The sequence below is a fragment of the Delphinus delphis genome, chromosome 20 (genome assembly GCF_949987515.2).
Source record: "Delphinus delphis chromosome 20, mDelDel1.2, whole genome shotgun sequence".
Lineage (NCBI taxonomy): Eukaryota > Metazoa > Chordata > Mammalia > Artiodactyla > Delphinidae > Delphinus > Delphinus delphis.
The window spans coordinates 47223063-47242318 of NC_082702.1; the positions used below are offsets into that span (position 1 = coordinate 47223063).

A 19256-nucleotide genomic window follows, 5' to 3' on the forward strand; every position below is an offset into this window, starting at 1 on the left:
AACATAAAAAAATATATGTGCAAGGATTATTATGGAACTATTCATAACTGTAAAATTTGGAAAACTAAATGTTCACCAATAAGGGAATGGTTATTCAAATTATAGAATATTCACACAACAGAATATCATGCAGGCATAAAAAAATGTAGATGTTTATACTGGACCTGGAAAGATGCCCAAGATAGACTGTTTAAGCAAAAATACACGTTGCAGATTAATGGAGAAGAGTGAGTCCATTTTTGTTTTAATGTTATATGATTACAATATACTAGCATAGTAAGGGAAGGACTGGAACATAACTGATAACCAGCTGAAATTATTAGCCTCTGGGGCTGGGAATGAAAGAACAGGCAGGTAACAAGGAAATTTCACTTCCTTCTTCCTGAAAAAAATTTAAGTGGTAGGACTATAGGTCATTTTTTACTTTCTTATTTGTAATTCAAACAACAATGGTAAAAGCTTTTAGATCTCAAGGAAAAAAATGAGAGAAGAAAAATCATCTTCCACTTTCTAAGCACAATGGTAAAATTTAAAACAAAACAAATTCTAATAAAAGAAAGATGTAGAAATTGTATAACACATAGAAACCTCATACCAAGAGAATAATCTAATTAGAGAAAAATGTATAGCACTTATATACCAAATCTTAGGGACGCTTCGTGTTCCTGGGATCTTGCCAAAGACAAGCTATCTTTTCAGGGGGACTCTGCCCTCTAGTGTACACTAAAAGAAGCTAAAGCACTCAAAGTAAATCAATAAATTCATGTTATAACCAAAATATTTCCACTTCATTTCTAGAGCATCACAATCTTCTCCTTAAATGAATGTCTCCATATCCTTATTTCCAAATCAATTTCCTATTATCGTACTGAGTAAACTTTATGAAAGTCATAGCTTCAGCTACCTATTCTTTCCATTCTTCCCTACACTACCAAGAAGCACCCAAAGTACTTTCCTGACACCTATTTCACACCAAGAAAAAGTTGGCACAACCAAGGGTATAGGAATATAGCAAAATAAAAGTTTAAAATTTTATAACACATACAGGCACCTGGCTCTTAAACTCATAGATTGTTGAAACTTGTTGGCACTTTAACTCAGGGGTAAGGGCAAAGGAAAAAAGAAGGCTGCTCTGTGTAATAAAGTTCAACTCCTCATAGGATTTTCTAAAACGACTAGAATTTGTTCAACTCTGGGCAACACTGAAAACCAAAAGGGACATTTCCTAGATTCATAGTATTTGCTGTAGGTATTCAATCCCATCCTGGTGACTGCAAATGAAAAATGTTCTTACTTTGAAAGCTCTTCTATGTTTGGGATCTCATTTAGACGCTTACATTGCTTGATCCAAATGTCAAAGAGTCTCCAAAAAAAGCGGGGGGGGGGGGCGGGGGCGGGGAATAATCACTAATCTCTCCATTCATAATTCTTTCACTTTCTAGCTCGGCCTGGAACAATCTCTTCAAATCAAGAATGTGAATGAGGGGTGGCGCAGTGGTTGAGAGTCTGCTGCCAATGCAGGGGACACGGGTTCATGCCCCAGTCCGGGAAGATCCCACGTGCCGCCGAGTGGCTAGGCCCGTGAGCCATGGCCGCTGAGCCTGCGCGTCCGTAGCCTGTGTTCCGCAACGGCAGAGGCCACAGCAGTGAGAGGCCCACGTACCGCAAAAAAAAAAAAAAGAATCCGATTGACAATGCAGGGGACACGGGTTCAAGCCCTGGTCTGGGAAGAGCCCACATGCGGCGGAGCAAAGCCCGTGCACCGCAACTACTGAGCCCGCCAGCCACAACTACTGAAGCCTGTGCACCTAGAGCCCGTGCTCCGCAACAAGAGAAGCCACCACAGTGAGAAGCCTGTGCACTGCAATGAAGAGTAGCCCCCACTCGCTGCAACTAGAGGAAGCCCCCGTACAGCAACAAAGACCCAACACAGCCAAAAATAATTAATTTTTTAAAAAAGAATAAATGAGATGAGATTACCTTTAATAAATTCAAAATATTCCAAGTATTCATGGGGAAATCTTTAAAGAATTATTTAATTTCAATTTCAAATCCACTTACTCTGTACCTGCAACACCTGTAGAGGTATACTTAAAAAACAATTGAGGGCTTCCCTGGTGACGCAGTGGTTGAGAGTCCGCCTGCTGATGCAGGGGACGCAGGTTCGTGCCCCGGTCCGGGAAGATCCCACATGCCGCGGGGCGGCTGGGCCCGTAAGCCATGGCCGCTAAGCCTGCATGTCCGGAGCCTGTGCTCCACAACAGGAGAGGCCACAACAGTGAGAGGCCTGCATACCGAGGAAAAAAAAAAAAAACAATTGAAGAATAATTTAAGGGACTTCCCTGGTGGCGCAGTGGTTAAGAATCTGCCTGCCAATGCAGGGGACATGGGTTCGAGCCCTGGTCCAGGAAGATCCCACATGCCGCGGAGCAACTAAGCTCATGCACCGTAACTACAGAGCCTGTGCTCTAGAGCCCACGAGCCACAACTACTGAGCCCATGTGCCCCAACTACTGAAGCCCACGTGCCTAGAGCCTATGCTCTGCAACAAGAGAAGCCACTGCAATGAGAAGCCTGCGCACCGCAACAAAAAGTAGCCCCCGCTGGCCGCAACTAGAGAAAGCCCGCACACAGCAACGAAGACCAACACAGCCAAAAGTAAAAAAATAAAAAGAATAAGTTAAAACCAAATGAGGCAGAGTATAAGCATCCATTGAAGAACATGAAGGTGAAAGTCAGTACAGGGTTTTCTTGCCCCAACACACAGCATCATTCTGGAGCTGATAAGTAAAGTAACAGCAGTACCACTGAGGCTGCCAGAATCAATCATTTCCTCTTAAAAGCTATTTCTAGCTAGTCCTATTCTGGAACAAATGGCTGCTAGAAGAAATGACCTTAAAACAAGCTGGGCAAGGATATTTCCTATTTGAGTCCCCTGGCAACACCCTCACATAAGCTTTCTACAACGTAGAATTCAGACCTCAGTAAGAGTCCATTACCATACTCCAATAAAGATGTTAAAAAAAAAAAAAAGAGGGCTTAAAAAAAAAAAGACTCCATTACCAGATAGAAATGGTAACAGCCATTACTCCCCAGTATCACATGTTGTCCACAGCTTCACTGTTGACTGCTGGCAGATTATCAAAGTACAAACACACCTCGAACTCATTTTTAAAATGTGCTATTTTTGGACTTTGCTACTTTTTTAACCTTCTTCACAAATCAACATTTATTTAAGGCTCCCTGTTAGTCATTCTGGGACAAGTTATTAAGGAGTTTAAATCTGAGCCTCATTTTCTCACAGCTACATATACAGTTATTCTGGAAAAATGAAATACAATTTAGCCATTCAGCCTTAATTATCCAGACTGGTGGAGGGCAGGGCTACAGGGAGGATGCCAGTAATTTTACTCTGCTCTTAAGAGTCCCTGGGCTTCCCCGACTTGCTGCGGCAGACAGAAGTACCCAAGTTTGAGCTTGGAAGAGCTGCCCGTTGCTATCTGTTCCCTGGTGGGCGCCAAAGGAGGATTCAGTTATGACCTTCACAAATGAGGAGGGAGCATCCTGGTGCTTCTGCCGTGCTTTCAATCAGAATGACAAGTGAGACGCGTCTATTCAGGTGCCACCCAGCTCGGTGGGAGTCCGCTCTCAGCACCTGGACAGGTGGGAGACGAGGTCCCCTGCCCCCAACCTGGGGCGGGCAGGTGGCCCAGGAACCTAGTCCCGAGCTGCCAAGCGCCAGACAAGCACCTCCCTCCCATGATCAGGAAACCAGAGGTCACCTTCCCACAGAAACTTTATTTTTCACAAATCTCAAGTGCAAAACATAGACGACCATTTTTAAAAAGCATTTTAAAAATTTTTAACCACAGAATGTCTACAAGAATTATACCTTTTCAAAACACAACCAATTTTTATATTTCAAAACTATCTCAACTCGAATAAATTAATTTCTTAAAAAGTAAAAAAAAATTTTTAAATGTGCTAGCTCCTTCAATTTCATGAGATAAGGATGAGATTAAAATATAGTACAGGAGGGCTTCCCTGGTGGCGCAGTGGTTGAGAGTCCGCCTACCGATGCAGGGGACACGGGTTTGTGCCCCAGTCCGGGAAGATCCCACATGCTGCGGAGCAGCTGGGCCCGTGAGCCATGGCCACTGAGCCTGCGTGTCCGGAGCCTGTGCTCCGCAACCAGAGAGGCCACAGCAGTGAGAGGCCTGCGTACCACAAAAAAAAAAAAAAAAAAGGAAAAAAAAAAGAAAGTACAGGAAACCCAAACTAGCCATGGTTAATGAGGAAAAGGCTTACAAAGGAAATGGGAGTAAATAGTCATCTCACTTCCTTCAAAAATAACAAAACACAAAATAGCTTTCAAACAGTCCTTCATAGGTTATAAAGCTGAAGAGATAGTTTTAACAAAAAAGGCCAATTAGGAGGGTAAGAAAGAGTGGTTGTAAGGCACAGGGGCTGAGAGCCCAGACTTTGGTCTCAAAGAGAACTGGACTGGAATCCAGGCTCCACCATCCATCAGCTATACAATTCTAACAAATTAAGGGCCCCTCCCTGAGCCTCAGTTTCCTGATCTGTGAAATGGGCACAAAGTTAGCACCTACCTCTTGAAATGTTTATGTGGAATGAATGAAATAATACATGTAAAACACTTAGCACTGTGCCTTAAATTTGGCAAACTGTCAATAAACAGAAACTATTCTTTTAAAACGGATATAGAAACATTTAACCTACAGCATGAGAAGATAGTATGTCATACTTAATCTAGAGAACAAACTGGTTCCAAAAGGAAATTAACCTGGTCATTAGAGGGAAACATGGCATTCTAGCATGTGAGAAACACCTGACTACAGGAAGCAAGTGGGTAGCATAAATGAGGAGCAGGGACAGGAACAGGCACAACCCATCTACTCTGCTCCAGCTCCTTAATGCTCTAAGGAAAGAGGAAGGGCAGTGGCACAACTTCTCATTTCTGAAGAAAAACCAGTAATCCAGAGTTTATGCCAACTCTCCTGATTTTTAAATACTGACTGAATAAAAACATCCAAGGACAGATCTGATCCATCAACTTCCAGTTTGTGAATGTCTAACCTGGAGCAGAGTCTCAAACTGGAAACTGAAGGACCCCAGCTCCCTTAAAACAGCATGTCACAAAGCTAGCATTCTGGAAAAGCAAATTCTCTGTACAAACTGTCCTAAGCACTGCAGGATATTTAGTATCCCTGAAACCCACCCACTAAGTACCAATGGTCTCAAGTCATGTGACACCAAAATATCTCACCACACGTTTCTGAACACCTCCTACTGGCAGCACCACATTCGCTAAGAGTAACAAAGTTAAATTCAAAAGTTAAGGAGGAGGACTTCCCTGGTGGCGCAGTGGTTAAGAATCCGCCTGCCAATGCAGGGGACACGGGTTCGAGCCCTGGTCCGGGAAGATCCCACATGCCGCAGAGCAACTAAGCCCATGCGCCACAGCTACTGAGCCAGCGCTCTAAAGCCCGTGAGCCACAACTACCGAGCCCATGCACCTAGAGCCTGTGCTCTGCAATGAAGAGTAGCCCACGTTCGCCACAACTAGGGAAAAAGCCCATGCACAGCAATGAAGACCCAACCCAATGCAGCCAAAAAATAAATAAATAAGTGTATCTCTTAAAAAAAAAAAAGTTAATGAGACTCATGAACATCTACTTACAAACAGTAACAAAATAAGGACAGGGCCAGCCCTGAGTCAACTAAACTAAAACCCCAAATTATCATCAAACAGGAAATCTCACTAAAGTAGAAAACTTAGAGCTGGCTGTGGGAACAAATCAAAAGGCTTAACTCCCTCTCCTTACTTCTAACATTAATTATGACGGCTGGGTCCGTGAGCTATGGCCGCTGAGCCTGCGCGTCCAGAGCCTGTCCTCCGCAATGGGAGAGGCCACAACAGTGAGAGGCCCACGAACCCAAAAAACAAACAAACAAACAAAAGAAACATTTCCACCCAGTACTGTGGCTATATCGGTTTTTGTTACTTTTTTTTTTTAAAGGGCTGCTGTGTATGCAATACTCGTCAGTGTTTTTATTATTATTTTTTAAATCAATTTATTTAGTTATTTTTGGCTGCCTTGGGTCTTCATTGCTGTGCGTGGGCTTTCTCTAGTTGCGGTGAGCGGGGGCTACTCTTCGTTGCGGTACGTGGGCTTCTCATTGCGGTGGCTCCTCTTGTTGCGGAGCACGGGCCCTAGGCATGTGGGCTTCAGTAGTTATGGCTCGCGGGCTCTAGAGCACAGGCTCAGTAGTTGTGGCACACGGGCTTAGCTGCTCTGCAGCATGTGGGATCTTCCCAGCCCAGGACTCGAACCCGCGTCCCCTGCATTAGCAGGCAGATTCTTAACCATTGCGCTGCCAGGGAAGCCCTGGTTTTTGTTACTTCAAGTGAAATGCTCAATGATCTCTGTATAAAAAAGACTATATATTGAAACTCAAAAGCCAACAAAGTCATATTAACTCATGTCCGAGGAGCTTGGGAGACATCAGATCAACTGCTCAGACAGCAAGACTCTGTTGTACAAATTAAAGGTCCTGGGGACTGACTGCTCAAATACACTGAGTACCAGCAGGTCTTCTACCTTCAGTGTGACACTGTAAGGAATTCTATCTCTTCTATCTTTGGGGCAAACATTGCTAAACTGACACCACCCAAGATGTTGTCTGAGACTCAACAATAAAGCCTCTTTTTTTTTTGCTCAATAGACCGAGAAGACAAGACAAAATTACACGGGAAAATGATGTTTTTCACCCTTAGGTTTTATTGCTTTAGGTCACTCTCAATCTATAAGGAGGCAACTAAATAGTAAGCCCTTCATTAAACAAGTTAATGCTTATGGGTAGGATTATAAACTTGAATGGAACTAACAGCCACCCACTGTTGGAATAAAGTAAGTAATAAATGTTGGGTTGAAGGCAAGCAGTAAATGTACCAGCCAGACCCCCACAAACACTGGTAGAAGCTGGATTCAAGTGGCCAACAGTATTGGTAGCAAGGGCTGGAGGGGAGTAGAGGGTGAGAAGTGGATCGAGAGCTTAGACTAACAGAACTACAGGAATTCAGACACATTATGCTGAGCACAGTGCTTTTTTCTACCAATCGTAGTTTCCTGGCATTTCTGACTCCGGCCGCCAATGAAATTGGGTGTTTTGCTTACTCCATCCCCAAAGCATAAACTTTGGCTTTTTATAGCCAAAGCAGTGTGCTATTTTAAACATGTGGCGGAAATGCACTGTCAGTTACAAACATTTGCTCCTGTGATTCTTTTTTTTTTTTTTTTGTGGTACGCGGGCCTCTCACTGTTGTGGCCTCTCCCGTTGTGGAGCACAGGCTCCGGACGCGCAGGCTCAGTGGCCATGGATCATGGGCCTAGCCACTCCGTGGCATGTGGGGTCTTCCCAGACCGGGGCACGAACCGTGTCCCCTGCATCAGCAGGCGGACTCTCAACAACTGCGCCACCAGGGAAGCCCTCCTGTGATTCTTATTTGCTAGCAAAGGACATGGGACAGGATGTTTTACTCTCCTGCTCTGGTTTTCCTGTATTGCTTAAATCTGTTTAGAGAGAAGAAAAATAAACAAAGTGTTTCTGCTGGGCAATTTCTATAAACTGAAGCAACTCCAAAAATGAAAATGAAAAAAGTCTGTGGAAACAATATTTTACTGCATTAAAATAATTTTCTTTTAATAAGTTAGATATTTCCTGTAGATTCTTCCCCTGAAAACTTTGCATACCACGCATGTGCAGCCTGCAGCACATACTAATGTCTGCACTGATAAAATGTGTGCACTTAGACACCCCAGATCAAATGAATTCCTCTTGAGCCTGTCTTTTCCCAAGCACAACTACAACTGTGGAAGCTTTTTGAGATGAATTTCAGAAAAACGATCATGCCAACCTTGAAGGTCATCTTCTGGATTTATTCAGAAATTCAAGGTACATGTATCACAACTAAATGTGTCCCCATTTGCATGTACAAACTGTGAGGACTTTTTTACTGAGGCAGACATATCCTTGTAATCTGTTATGTTCCATTATAGCTTTCAAAGAAACTGATTTTGCTCAAATTTCACTTCACCCCTTTATAAAGGAATCAGTAGTTCATTGATCTACTAAAAGGTATGTCATTGGTTGACCCCTCTAGATTCCCTCTATGTCCTCCACGCTGCTCTCTCTGCCCCAGATGCTGTCCTGTACGGACAAAAGACTCTCTTCTTTATCCAACCTTAGTCAGGCTCCTTTGAGACCTCTTCTCGCCTAAGCCTCAATCTTGGCCCCATCCTTGATGGGCTTGCATAGCTCAGTTTCAGTAAGAATCCTGCTAAATCAGTTTAAACAGAACTGCCCACTCATATCTGATCACTCTCAACATATGATCAAGTTCTTCATTTGCCACCTCTGATGTATATAAGTCCTTGGCCTGCCTTCAGCAAGAACCCTGTTAGGTCAGTTCAGCAAGAATCTCTGGTGGCGCAGTGGTTGAGAGTCCGCCTGCCGATGCAGGGGACGCGGGTTCGTGCCCCGGTCCGGGAGGATCCCACGTGCCGCGGACCGGCTGGGCCCGTGAGCCATGGCAGCTGGGCCTGCGCGTCCGGAGCCTGTGCTCCGCAACGGGAGAGGCCACAACAGTGAGAGGCCCGCGTACTGCAAAAAAAAAAAAAAAAAAAAAAAAGGAAAAAGAAAAAAAAGAAACACCCAAGGAAGCTAGAAGTAAAAATTATGCTAGTTGAAACTAACTATGCTAGAAACCTAAGGCAGAAGAAACTCTGCCTTTATTTCTATCTAGTACTTAATTTACAGTAACACTTCCAATAAATGCCAAGAGACACTGTTTAATAATACCAGATACAAGCCTGGTAACCCAAAGACAAGCCTGCAGAAGGCTACTTCTGTAAGTAATCTAGAGCAGTATTTGTCAAATTCAGGTTGTAACAGACTGTGAAATCAATTCAAGGGGTCATAACATTTTTTTAAATGACACATACTACACATAATAATTACATAATAATGGAAATAAAAGAGAAGAGTTCACCATACATAGTAAAGGTAAACATAATTTCACCAAATTTTTATTTCACTTTTTAACATACCTATATTTTAAGTCATGATGTAAAATGTATTCCTTATTGTGAGTTGCAGTCAATAAAGTTTGAAAGTCATTGGTATGAAGAAAATCCCTTTCAAACAATATGATTAGAAGGCTAAAAGCATGTTCCTTCAGCCAAGAGCCTCATATTTTTTATCTCAGACCTCATAAAAAATATAGTTTATTTCATCACCCTGTACAAGCACTTTTATAACTGAAATAGGGAATTCCCTGGCAGTCCAGTGGTTAGGACTCGGTGCTTTCACTGCTGGGGGCCCGGGTTCGATCCCTGGTCAGGGAACTAAGATGTTGCAAGCCGCGGGCACAACCGAAAACAAACAAACAAAACACACACTGAAATAAAAATTTTGTGAAAACAATATTTATTCTTACCACATGATGTACTATGACATGTATTCTATTTCATTTCTCTTAAATGATGATTGCAAACCACAGCTTGAAACGTACTGGCCTAGAGTATTAAGAGGGTCAGTCTGGAGAACTCTGTTCACATTACTCTGTTCCTCTCACAGATGCCTTCCTCGGTGTTTACCTAATTTCCACGGTGGTAGCAAGCACTCAAAACCTTTTCCTTCTCAGGTTCCTGTGTAACTACTACATGACTTCTGCCACCTAGTTGCTCCAGTGGGAGAGAAATGCATGGATTAAGAAGCAGAAAAAAAGTATGGAGCAGATGTGGACACAGGCCATCCACACGTCCCTGCACTCACTGCCATGACACCCTGAGAGCAGCGTCACTGCAAACACCTGCAGCTCATGGCCTGAGTGCCGTGGAAGCAGCTGAGCCAGCACAGATGGGAGTTGGAGGATAAATATCCCAGCCTCCTTGCCCTTGCCAAGTCCACCAGCAGGACTGATTAGCAGCCACCACCAGCAGCGGCTGGAAAATACACCCTGCACTGGCTACCTTCCCACACCTTTTCACTTCCCTGCTCAGGCTTCCTGGAATCACCTCCCACACTAATGACTTGCATTCAAACCTTTGTCTCAGGGTTTGCTTTTGGGTAAATGCACACCAGTGTAACACAGTGTCGTTTGGAGCCAGGGCTGCAAAGATGAGAAAGGCCTGTCCTATAAAAGCTCGTAACCTGACAGGAAAACCAATGACTTTTTTTTTTTTTTAATGTAAAAACACAAAACAAAACTTCACTGTTTTGGGAGGAGAGGATGAAGCAACAAACTGACTTAAGGATCAGCGAAGCCCCTATAGGTGACTTGTTCTACCCCAAACACCTCAAGGACAGAGAGCTCCCCCTCAGGAATCAGCAGGTGATCAGTGTTACAATGGGTGTGGTCCATGTTCACTTCTCTGTAGGCTAGTGCCCTGGTTCCTCATACTAACTGTGATGCTTTCCATCTTACATACAGGTTAAGAAGAAGGGAATTTTTATTTCCTCCAAAGAAACAATTCTAGTCTTCAGCTAAAAATAACCCATTTAGTATGGAAAATATAAAGGGAGAAAAACTATTAAGTTCTTGATGATGTGTTAACAAAATTATTTGCAAGTCAGCTTTGACCTTTTTCTGTTCCTATGAGGTCTTTGGGAGTGGAAGCAAGTACTCAACCCAAATCTTTATTACAAGTTCTGATGATCTGCTGATATTTTCATTCAAAAATTATTTTTTAGGGACTTCCCTGGTGGCACAGTGGTTAAGAATCCGCCTGCCAAAGCAGGGGACACGGGTTCAAGCCCTGGTCTGGGAGGATCCCACATGCTGCAGAGCAACTAAGCCCATGCACCACAACTACTGAGCCTGAGCTCTAGAGCCCGCGAGCCACAACTACAGAGCCCATGTGCCATAACTACTGAAGCCCGGGTGCCTAGAGCCCATGCTCCGCAACAAGAGAAGCCACAGCGATGAGAAGCCCCGAGCACCGCAACGAAGAGCAGCCCCCGCTCGCCGCAACTAGAGAAAGCCTGTGCGCAGCAACAAAGACCCAACGCAACCAAAAATAAATAAATAAATGTCATGCTTTTAAAAAAATTATTTTTTAAATGTAAAGTCTACTATGTGTTCACCTCTGTGGCCAACACTGTATATCAGGACTTTTTTCAGAATCAAACAAGAAGCCTGTGGCTAATTTTCCTCTGCCTCCCCCGTTTTGGCAAATATTTCAGCAAAGGCACAACAGCAGCAGAATTCCTTCTCTCAGGAAAGGAGTCACGAGAGCTACAGGTAAAGGGTGTCCTTGTACTGAAAACAGCTTCTCCAACGTGCCAGGTACACCTGGACCTGAGACTAGACTACTCACCCTGATCCGGCAGGAAGTGATGGCAGAGCTGAAGGGACATTAGCCTGGGGTTTTTCTTTCTCATTTTGCTTGAAGAAGGATTTGGCTTCTTTAGATGTAGCATCCACTTCCTTAGTCACCCTGTACCAAGGAAGGAGACACCAACTTTACAAGAGGAATAAAAAGAAAGAAACAAAATCTAAGAAAAGGGCATAAATAACAACAAGGAAAAACACACGGGGCTTCTATAAATTCTGGCTGCTGAGCTTTATGATTAAAGTGTACTGTAACAGTTCTAGATAAAGACATTTTCCCCTTATTAATTTAACAAATGAAACAACAGCATATGTAAGTCTGATGTCTCTCAAGTCCCCTCCGTTACTTCTGTCAGCATGACAGTCACCACTGAATCACAGTCCACGTGGGTCACCGATGTGAAGGCTGAAAAGGGCTCTTCCACTGCACCTCACACGCAGATGAGCGCTCACACTTAAGTAAAAGTTGGAATGGGGAGATGGAATATTTGGGAGAAAAACACTGGCATTATTTCAAGGAGAAAAGCAACAGTATAAACAATTGGGAATACTCTAAAGAAGGCTCCTGCTCTATACCTAACTGCCCAAACATGAAACAAAATTCCTTAAAACCGCCAAATAGGCAGTGATTTAAGGGTGGAAGAAAGCAACACGACTGAGAATCCTGTCCAGTTTCAAAACTGGAAAAAATGCCCTCAATAAAACTAAGTCCTCACCAGGGAAGTCCCTGCTTTTCTTTAGTTAACAATAATCTTTTGATGTTCCTACTACGTGGTTTGCAAAAACTCCTATATATCCTGGCTCCTCCCTGACCTCTTCAGAGCAGTCCCTCAGAGTCATCTGAGAGGTTGTCTTCCAGGCTTAAGTCCTCTTCAAGTCCGTCAAATAAAACGTAATTCTCCGGGAAAAAAAAAACAAAACTGAGTCCTAAAGCAACAAATAAAAGTATTAATGGTGCCTGAAATTTCAGATAAAGAAGGGAAATGCCTAATGCCGGCCTAGGTTTGCCAAGTCAATAAAAACATTTGAGGAATTTTGTTTAAATGCCAATCTGTCTGTCGGAGGGTCCAAGATTATGGTCACTGTGTTATCACGAGTGTTCAAACAGGTCATTCAGCATAATGACAGATGAATCCTATAAATTCCAGATTTGCAGGAATAGAAGTCTCTATCTTTTCTCTTCTTCCTTCTACGCTTCTTAGGACCAAAACCAAAATTTCTCTTTAAGAACCATCTCACTCTTGCACTCAGTACTGTGTCACCCACACAAGTGGCACAAAATAAGAGGTTGAGGGTTTTACATTAAGAATCTTCACTGGCAAAGACTACCTTAATCTTGAAGGATGACTTCAAACAAACAAATGAATACTCTGTTACTCCCCTACTCAAGTTCTTATGATGGCTCACTATTACTCAGAGGCTCAAATACAAACTGCTGAACCCCCCAAATCAAGGTCCCCCCCAAATCTGGTCCTACTCTGTATTGGGCTTAATTTGTGTGTCCCTCTATTCTCCTAAGTAAACCTCTCAGTACTAAGAGTCAAGAGTCAAAAACAAGAGGAAGAATTTATATGATAGATTAGACCACCATTCGGCAAATATTCACACCTTCCCTGTGGACCAAGAAGATACTCCCCTACCCTACCGATGCTGAGCTTGGATACATGACTTGCTTCAACAGTCAATGAGATGTTAGCTGATTTGACAGGAAAAGAAGCTTTAAATGTATTTGTGCTGTTTCACTTGTCCCTTGAGTTCCTCCCTTTAGCCATAAGAACAGTATGCCTCAGGGAGCTGCTGGTCTAAGATGGCTGAAAGACACATGCTGCAGATCTGAACCCAACAAGCAGCTTGGAGACCAGCCTAGATTAGCTGAACCCCAGATATCCAGGAACACATGTTCAACAAATAAATTCTTATTGGTGTACACCACTGTGTTTTGGGATGGTCTGTAGCATTTCTGTAGTAGCCGCTAACACATTTACATTTCATGAGTGAGAACACTGATATCTAAGGGGTTAAGTTATCTAAGGGGTTAAGTTAAGTAGCAATGCTACAGAGAGCCCTTCAGTAAATTCTATTTCCCAAAGATGGTTGCCACAAATTTCCCAACCTCCATGCTCTTCCAGAACCTGACACTACCCCAATGAAAGGGAGAGTATATGTCACCCGCCTTGAAACTGGGTGGGCCTTTGCGGCTGCCTCGACTCACAAGATTCAGTGGAAGGGGCACTACATGACTTATAAGTCTCACTGAGAAAAGGTGATAGAGCTTCCAGGTGGCTCTCTCTCAAGAATGTACCTCTGAAACCCCAAGTTACCACACAAGAAGTCTGGCTGCCCCGAAGCCGCCATGCTGGAGAGAATACACGGGAATACCACTGAGAGAGAGATACCTAAGGAGCCCGTTCCAGACCCCAGGTGTTTCTTCCTGGCCCAGGCACCAGACATGGGAGTAAATAAACTTTCAAGATGGCCCCAGACCCAGCCACTAACTACAACTGCATGAGAGGCTCTGCACAAGAACCATCTAGCTGAGTCCAGCCACCCCAGAACTAGGAGAAATTACAATAAAACAACTGTTTTAAGCTGCTGAATTTTGGGGTGATTCCTTACACTGCTATAGAGACAACCAACATAAACCTACATCCAAACCTGAGGCTTAATGCAGAGTCCCAGAGCACTGGCCTAGAAAGTTGCTTTAAATCTCCTTGCCCTGGGTAGAATCTGGAGAAGAACTGAGATGGCTTGTGAAGAACAAGTGGAAACTTCCACTTGGAAAAGGTGCTTTGAACTCTACTCCCTACCAAAACCCTGCCAAACAGTGGTAAACAAATTTACAAAGGCAGAACTACACAAGGATAAGAACAGGTATAACAGGAGAAAGAGGTCAATCAAATTTTTTGAAGGTAGAAAGCAAACACACAAGTAAAAGTTGACTTAAGTCTTTGTTTGCTCTAATCTCTCAAGCTGGTAGCCATGTGAAATGGCCAACAAGCAAGCAGTATCCTAGAAAGGCTCAGTAAATGGAGATACCAGGAAACTTTGAAGGTTGGGGAGAGGAGTGGGGCTAAAACTAGTTGAAAGTTTGTATCAGGAGCGTCTAGGTCCCAGATCCCCTTCTCTACCTTATACCACAGGCTACTGACCCCTACCCAACCCAGAACCCATTACTCGTTGGAGAAATGAAAATCACATAAGTTCCAGACTCAGATGGCAGGGCCGAAGTCTCATTCTCAAAACAGACAAATTAAATGAAGATGTATCTATTCACTCTTCCTTTGCCACAGCAATCTCAAGGGCTATGTGTTTCCTACGTGTTTCAGACGGCTGAGTTGTAAGATGTAGGGCTACCCAACCTGTGTTGGACTGTGTACCAGTAAGAAATAAATATGTGTTATGCTATGGACTTTCTGGGTTTATTTGTTACCCCAGCATAGCCTAGCAGAGCCTTACTATTACATCAATTTAACTAATAGGAACTTCAGAATAAGAAAATATGGGAAGTTATGAACAAAAAGAAAAATTTCCCAGAAGTTTCCACAAAATGAGTGTTCCACAGGATATGTGACCCAGCAATTTATTTTATTTATTTATTTTTAAAAATATTTTGGCCGTACCATGCAGCTTGCGGGATCTCAGTTCCCCGACCAGGGATCGAATGCAGGCCACAGCTGTGACAGTGCTGAATCCTAACCACTAGGCCACCGAGGAACTCCCACGACCCAACAATTTAAAAAGATCTATAGAGCTTCCCTGGTGGCGCAGTGGTTGAGAGTTCACTTGCCAATGCAGGGGACAAGAGTTCGTGCCCCGGTCCGGGAGGATCCCACATGCCGCGGAGCGGCTGGGCCCGTGAGCTATGGCCACTGAACCTGTGCGTCCGGAGCCTGTGCTCCGCTAACGAAAGAAGCCACAACAGTGAGAGGCCCACACACCGAAAAAAAAAAAAAAAAAAAGGATCGACAAAAAGGCATATCATTATGAAACTTTAGAATGCTGGTGATGAGAGAAGATAAAGATCAAGTAGCCCAAGTCATAGGGAAAGTAAAAAAAGACTTTATGCAAAGTATGTTTTGTTTACTTGTTTTACCACAGTACCAACAAAACTTTTCTACCAGCAACCTAAGACAATTCAGTGGAGATTTTCTGAAAAGCGACCTAGATGCAGGCACTGTGTTGAACATGAGACATATAAAAAGATATGACATTGTCTCTGCCCTGACTGGCTCACAGTCCATCAGGACAGCCAACCATGAAAACAAATCATAACAAAACATGATATATAGTAAGTGGCATAAAGGAAGCATGGAAAAAAGTATAAATTGTGGGAATATCTCTATTAATTTCTTACTGCGAAAGTCTTATTCATGGACTTCCCTGGTGACGCAGCGGTTAAGAATCCTCCTGCCAATGCAGGGGACACGGGTTCAAGCCCTGGTCCGAGAAGATCCCACATGCCGTGGAGCAACTAAGCCCATCTGCCACAACTACTGAGCCTGCGCTCTAGAGCCTACGAGCCCCAACTACTGAAGCCCGCGCCCCTAGAGCCCTGCTCCGCAACAAGAGAAGCCACCGCAGTGAGAAGCCTGCGCGCCACAACGAAGAGTAGCCCCTGCTCGCTGCGACCAGAGGAAGCCCATGTGCAGCAACGAAGACCCAATGCAGCCAAAAATAAAATTAATTAATTAATTTTTTTAAAAAAAGTCTTATTCATATTCACTAGGAAACAAGTTCTTTAAACTGGAATATTTCTCTCAGGGACTTTGATAAATGACACAAAGTAAAAATAAGCAGATTACTGTATATTGAAAATACGCCTAGAAGAACTCCACTTTTAACAAGCAATAAAAACAGATTCGCAGGAATCCCCTGGCGGTCCAGTGGTTAGGACTCGGTGCTTTCACTGCCGGGGCCTGGGTTCAATCCCTGTTCAGGCAACTAAGATCCTGCAAGTCAGGCGTTGACCTAGATGCAGACGGGGTGGGGGTGGGAGGGGATTCGCTATCAAAATACCTTCAAGTAGGAGAACAGTTAAATTATAGACCACTCCTAATGTACGAGAGGGAACCCTGACAGGAAAAGGCCCATCATTAGCAACAGTTAATTCAAGTGCTAGCAGAAGGAATTCCATCTTAACTTCATTTTCACTTAATCAGAACTTCCTGAAAAGTCTTTATTTATGCAGAAACTTTCCATGACTGGCCTCTTCCAAAAGGTGAATCATTTAGGAAATTCTGAGCTAACTGGCTCAGCTGGTTATATGATAGGGAAGGATAAAAAATACTGTATTTCCTCATTCACCAAGGTTAATAAGCTACACATTTTTCAAGTGGGAGAAAACCGAAACAAAAAGGTAAAAATCCTAAATTTAACAATTAAAACATAATTAGAAAAAACCCAAAAGACTAACTGTGCTAACACTACCTTATGCTTATACTTACAAACTCCTCCCAGTCATCAGTAGCTCTTTCTCACATTTCTTAACTTGATACAAAGACAAAAAGGAAAAGCAGAATAATGACATCAAGAGATTAAAAGATATGCTCAAAATCCATTTACCAACTTTGCATCTTACTGTCAAAATTCAGGCCCTTCAAGTTCCTACATGAGGGCTCCTTATAATACTTAAATTTAAGTATAAATAATTGAACTTCTTAAAAAATTCCTGGCAACATGACAATTATTAACAGAATTTTTGTTTTTTTTTAGGGAGAAGGCGTTACACAGAACTTTCACTTGTCACGTTATACATCTCTGCACGTATGTGTTTAAAGTAATAAGCATATATTACTTTTGAGTATAAAACATATGTGCGTGAGTGTGTATATTTATGGAAAAAAGTTTCTTTATTCATACTGCTGTTTTTTGATAGACACGGTGCTGCCCTCTTCTGACAAATGATAGAAACAGCAGGTTCTCTGAATACTCATCCAGTATTTAAAACAATCACCCATTTGCTTTAAAAAAATGAAAGAGAAAAAAATTTAAAAATAGAAAATTTGTCAGTCAACTATTTATAAATATTAATAAATCCACAAAATTTAATTTGATCAGGAAATTTAATGATTTATCATAACAACAGTTATTCACCAGCTTTTCTTATTACTCTCTGTGTAAAGTCAATGGTAAAGTTATAATAAATCTTTCTTAGATATCCTATATGACACATGGGAAATAATGCAAGCCAAGAAAAATTTCCAAAAATTTAAAACCTATATTCCCAACGGTATATTAAACACTTTCTGTATTATTTTTGTAGGACTTCAGTTCACTATCAGTGTTCTACTAACCTCTGTTGGATAGCTCTATACTTCCCAGTATGATTTCTGGCAGCAAAACACATTCTTTCTTTTTTTAAAGAGATTTCCCTTTTATTTTTGTTTGTTTGTTTGTTTGTTTGTTTCTTGCGGTACGCGGGCCTCTCACTGTTGTGGCCTCTCCCGTTGCGGAGCACAGGCTCCAGACGCACAGGCTCAGCGGCCATGGCTCACAGGCCCAGCCACTCCGCAGCATGTGGGATCTTCCCGAACCAGGGCACGAACCCGAGTCCCCTGCATCGGCACACGGACTCTCAACCACTGCGCCACCAGGGAAGCCCCCTTTTACTTTTTAAAATTAATTAATTAATTAATTTCTGGCTGCGTTGGGTCTTCCTTGCTGTGCGCGGGCTTCTCATTGCGGTGGCTTCTCTTGTTGCGGAGCACGGGCTCTAGGCACGTGGGCTTCAGTAGCTGTGGCTCGAAGGCTCTAGAGCTCAGGCGCAGTAGTTGTGGCGCACGGGCTTAGATGCTCCGCAGCATGTGGGATCTTCCCAGACCAGGGCTCGAACCCATGTCCCCTGCATTGGCAGGCAGATTCTTAACCACTGCGCCACCAGGGAAGCCCAGCAAAATACATTCTTAATTCACATCATCAAGATTTATTTAATGGATCCCTAAAATGATTATATGGGAAAAGGGTGTCTTTGCAATGGAGAATTCTGACATATATTGCCTAAGTAGTCTAACTTATTGCCACCAATAATCAGTGTTAATGATGTGATGTACGGACGAGGACAAAACATCATCAATGTAGTATTTTTGTCTAAAGTGATTAATATGAAGTTAACCATGAGGAAACAATGCAACAACCCAAACTGAGAGACACTCTACAACACAGAGGGACTCTTAAGACTAAATGACTAAATGCAAAGTCAGCTCTACCCACCACCAGTCCCTCCCATCAGGACACTTACACAAGCCTCTTAGATAGCCTCATCCACCAGAGGGCAGACAGCAGAAGCAAGCAGAACTACAGTCCTGCAGCCTGCGGAACAAAAACCACATTCACAGAAAGACAGACAAGATGAAACGGCAGAGGGCTATGTACCAGATGAAGGAACAAGACAAAACCCCAGAAAAACAACTAAATGAAGTGGAGATAGGCAACCTTCTAGAAAAAGAATTCAGAATACTGATAGTGAAGATGATCCAGGACCTTGGAAAAAGAATGGAGGCAAAGATTGAGAAGATGCAAGAAATGTTTAACAAAGACCTAGAAGAATGAGAGAACAAACAGAGATGAGCAATACAACAACTAAAATGAAAACTACACTAGAAGGAATCAATAGCAGAATAACTGAGGCAGAAGAACGGATAAATGACCTGGAAGACAGAATGGTGGAATTCACTGCTGCGGAACAGAATAAAGAAAAAAGAATGAAAAGAAATGAAGACAGCCTAAGAGACCTATGGGACAACACTAAACGCAACAACATTCGCATTATAGGGGTCCCAGAAGGAGAAGAGAGAAAGGACCCAAGAAAATATTTGAAGAGATTATAGTCAAAAACTTC

General features: G+C 42.9%; 1 protein-coding gene across 2 annotated transcripts in view; it reads right to left on the reverse strand.

Annotated features, from left to right (window-relative positions):
- The window catches only part of CFDP1 (craniofacial development protein 1), a 133735-nt gene that overhangs the window by 94874 nt on the left and 19605 nt on the right, over positions 1-19256 (reverse strand). For both annotated transcript variants that reach the window (XM_059999932.1, XM_059999931.1), the window contains exon 5: positions 11406-11525. In XM_059999932.1, the coding sequence (XP_059855915.1) occupies positions 11406-11525 (120 nt within the window). The remainder of the gene's footprint in view (positions 1-11405; positions 11526-19256) is intronic.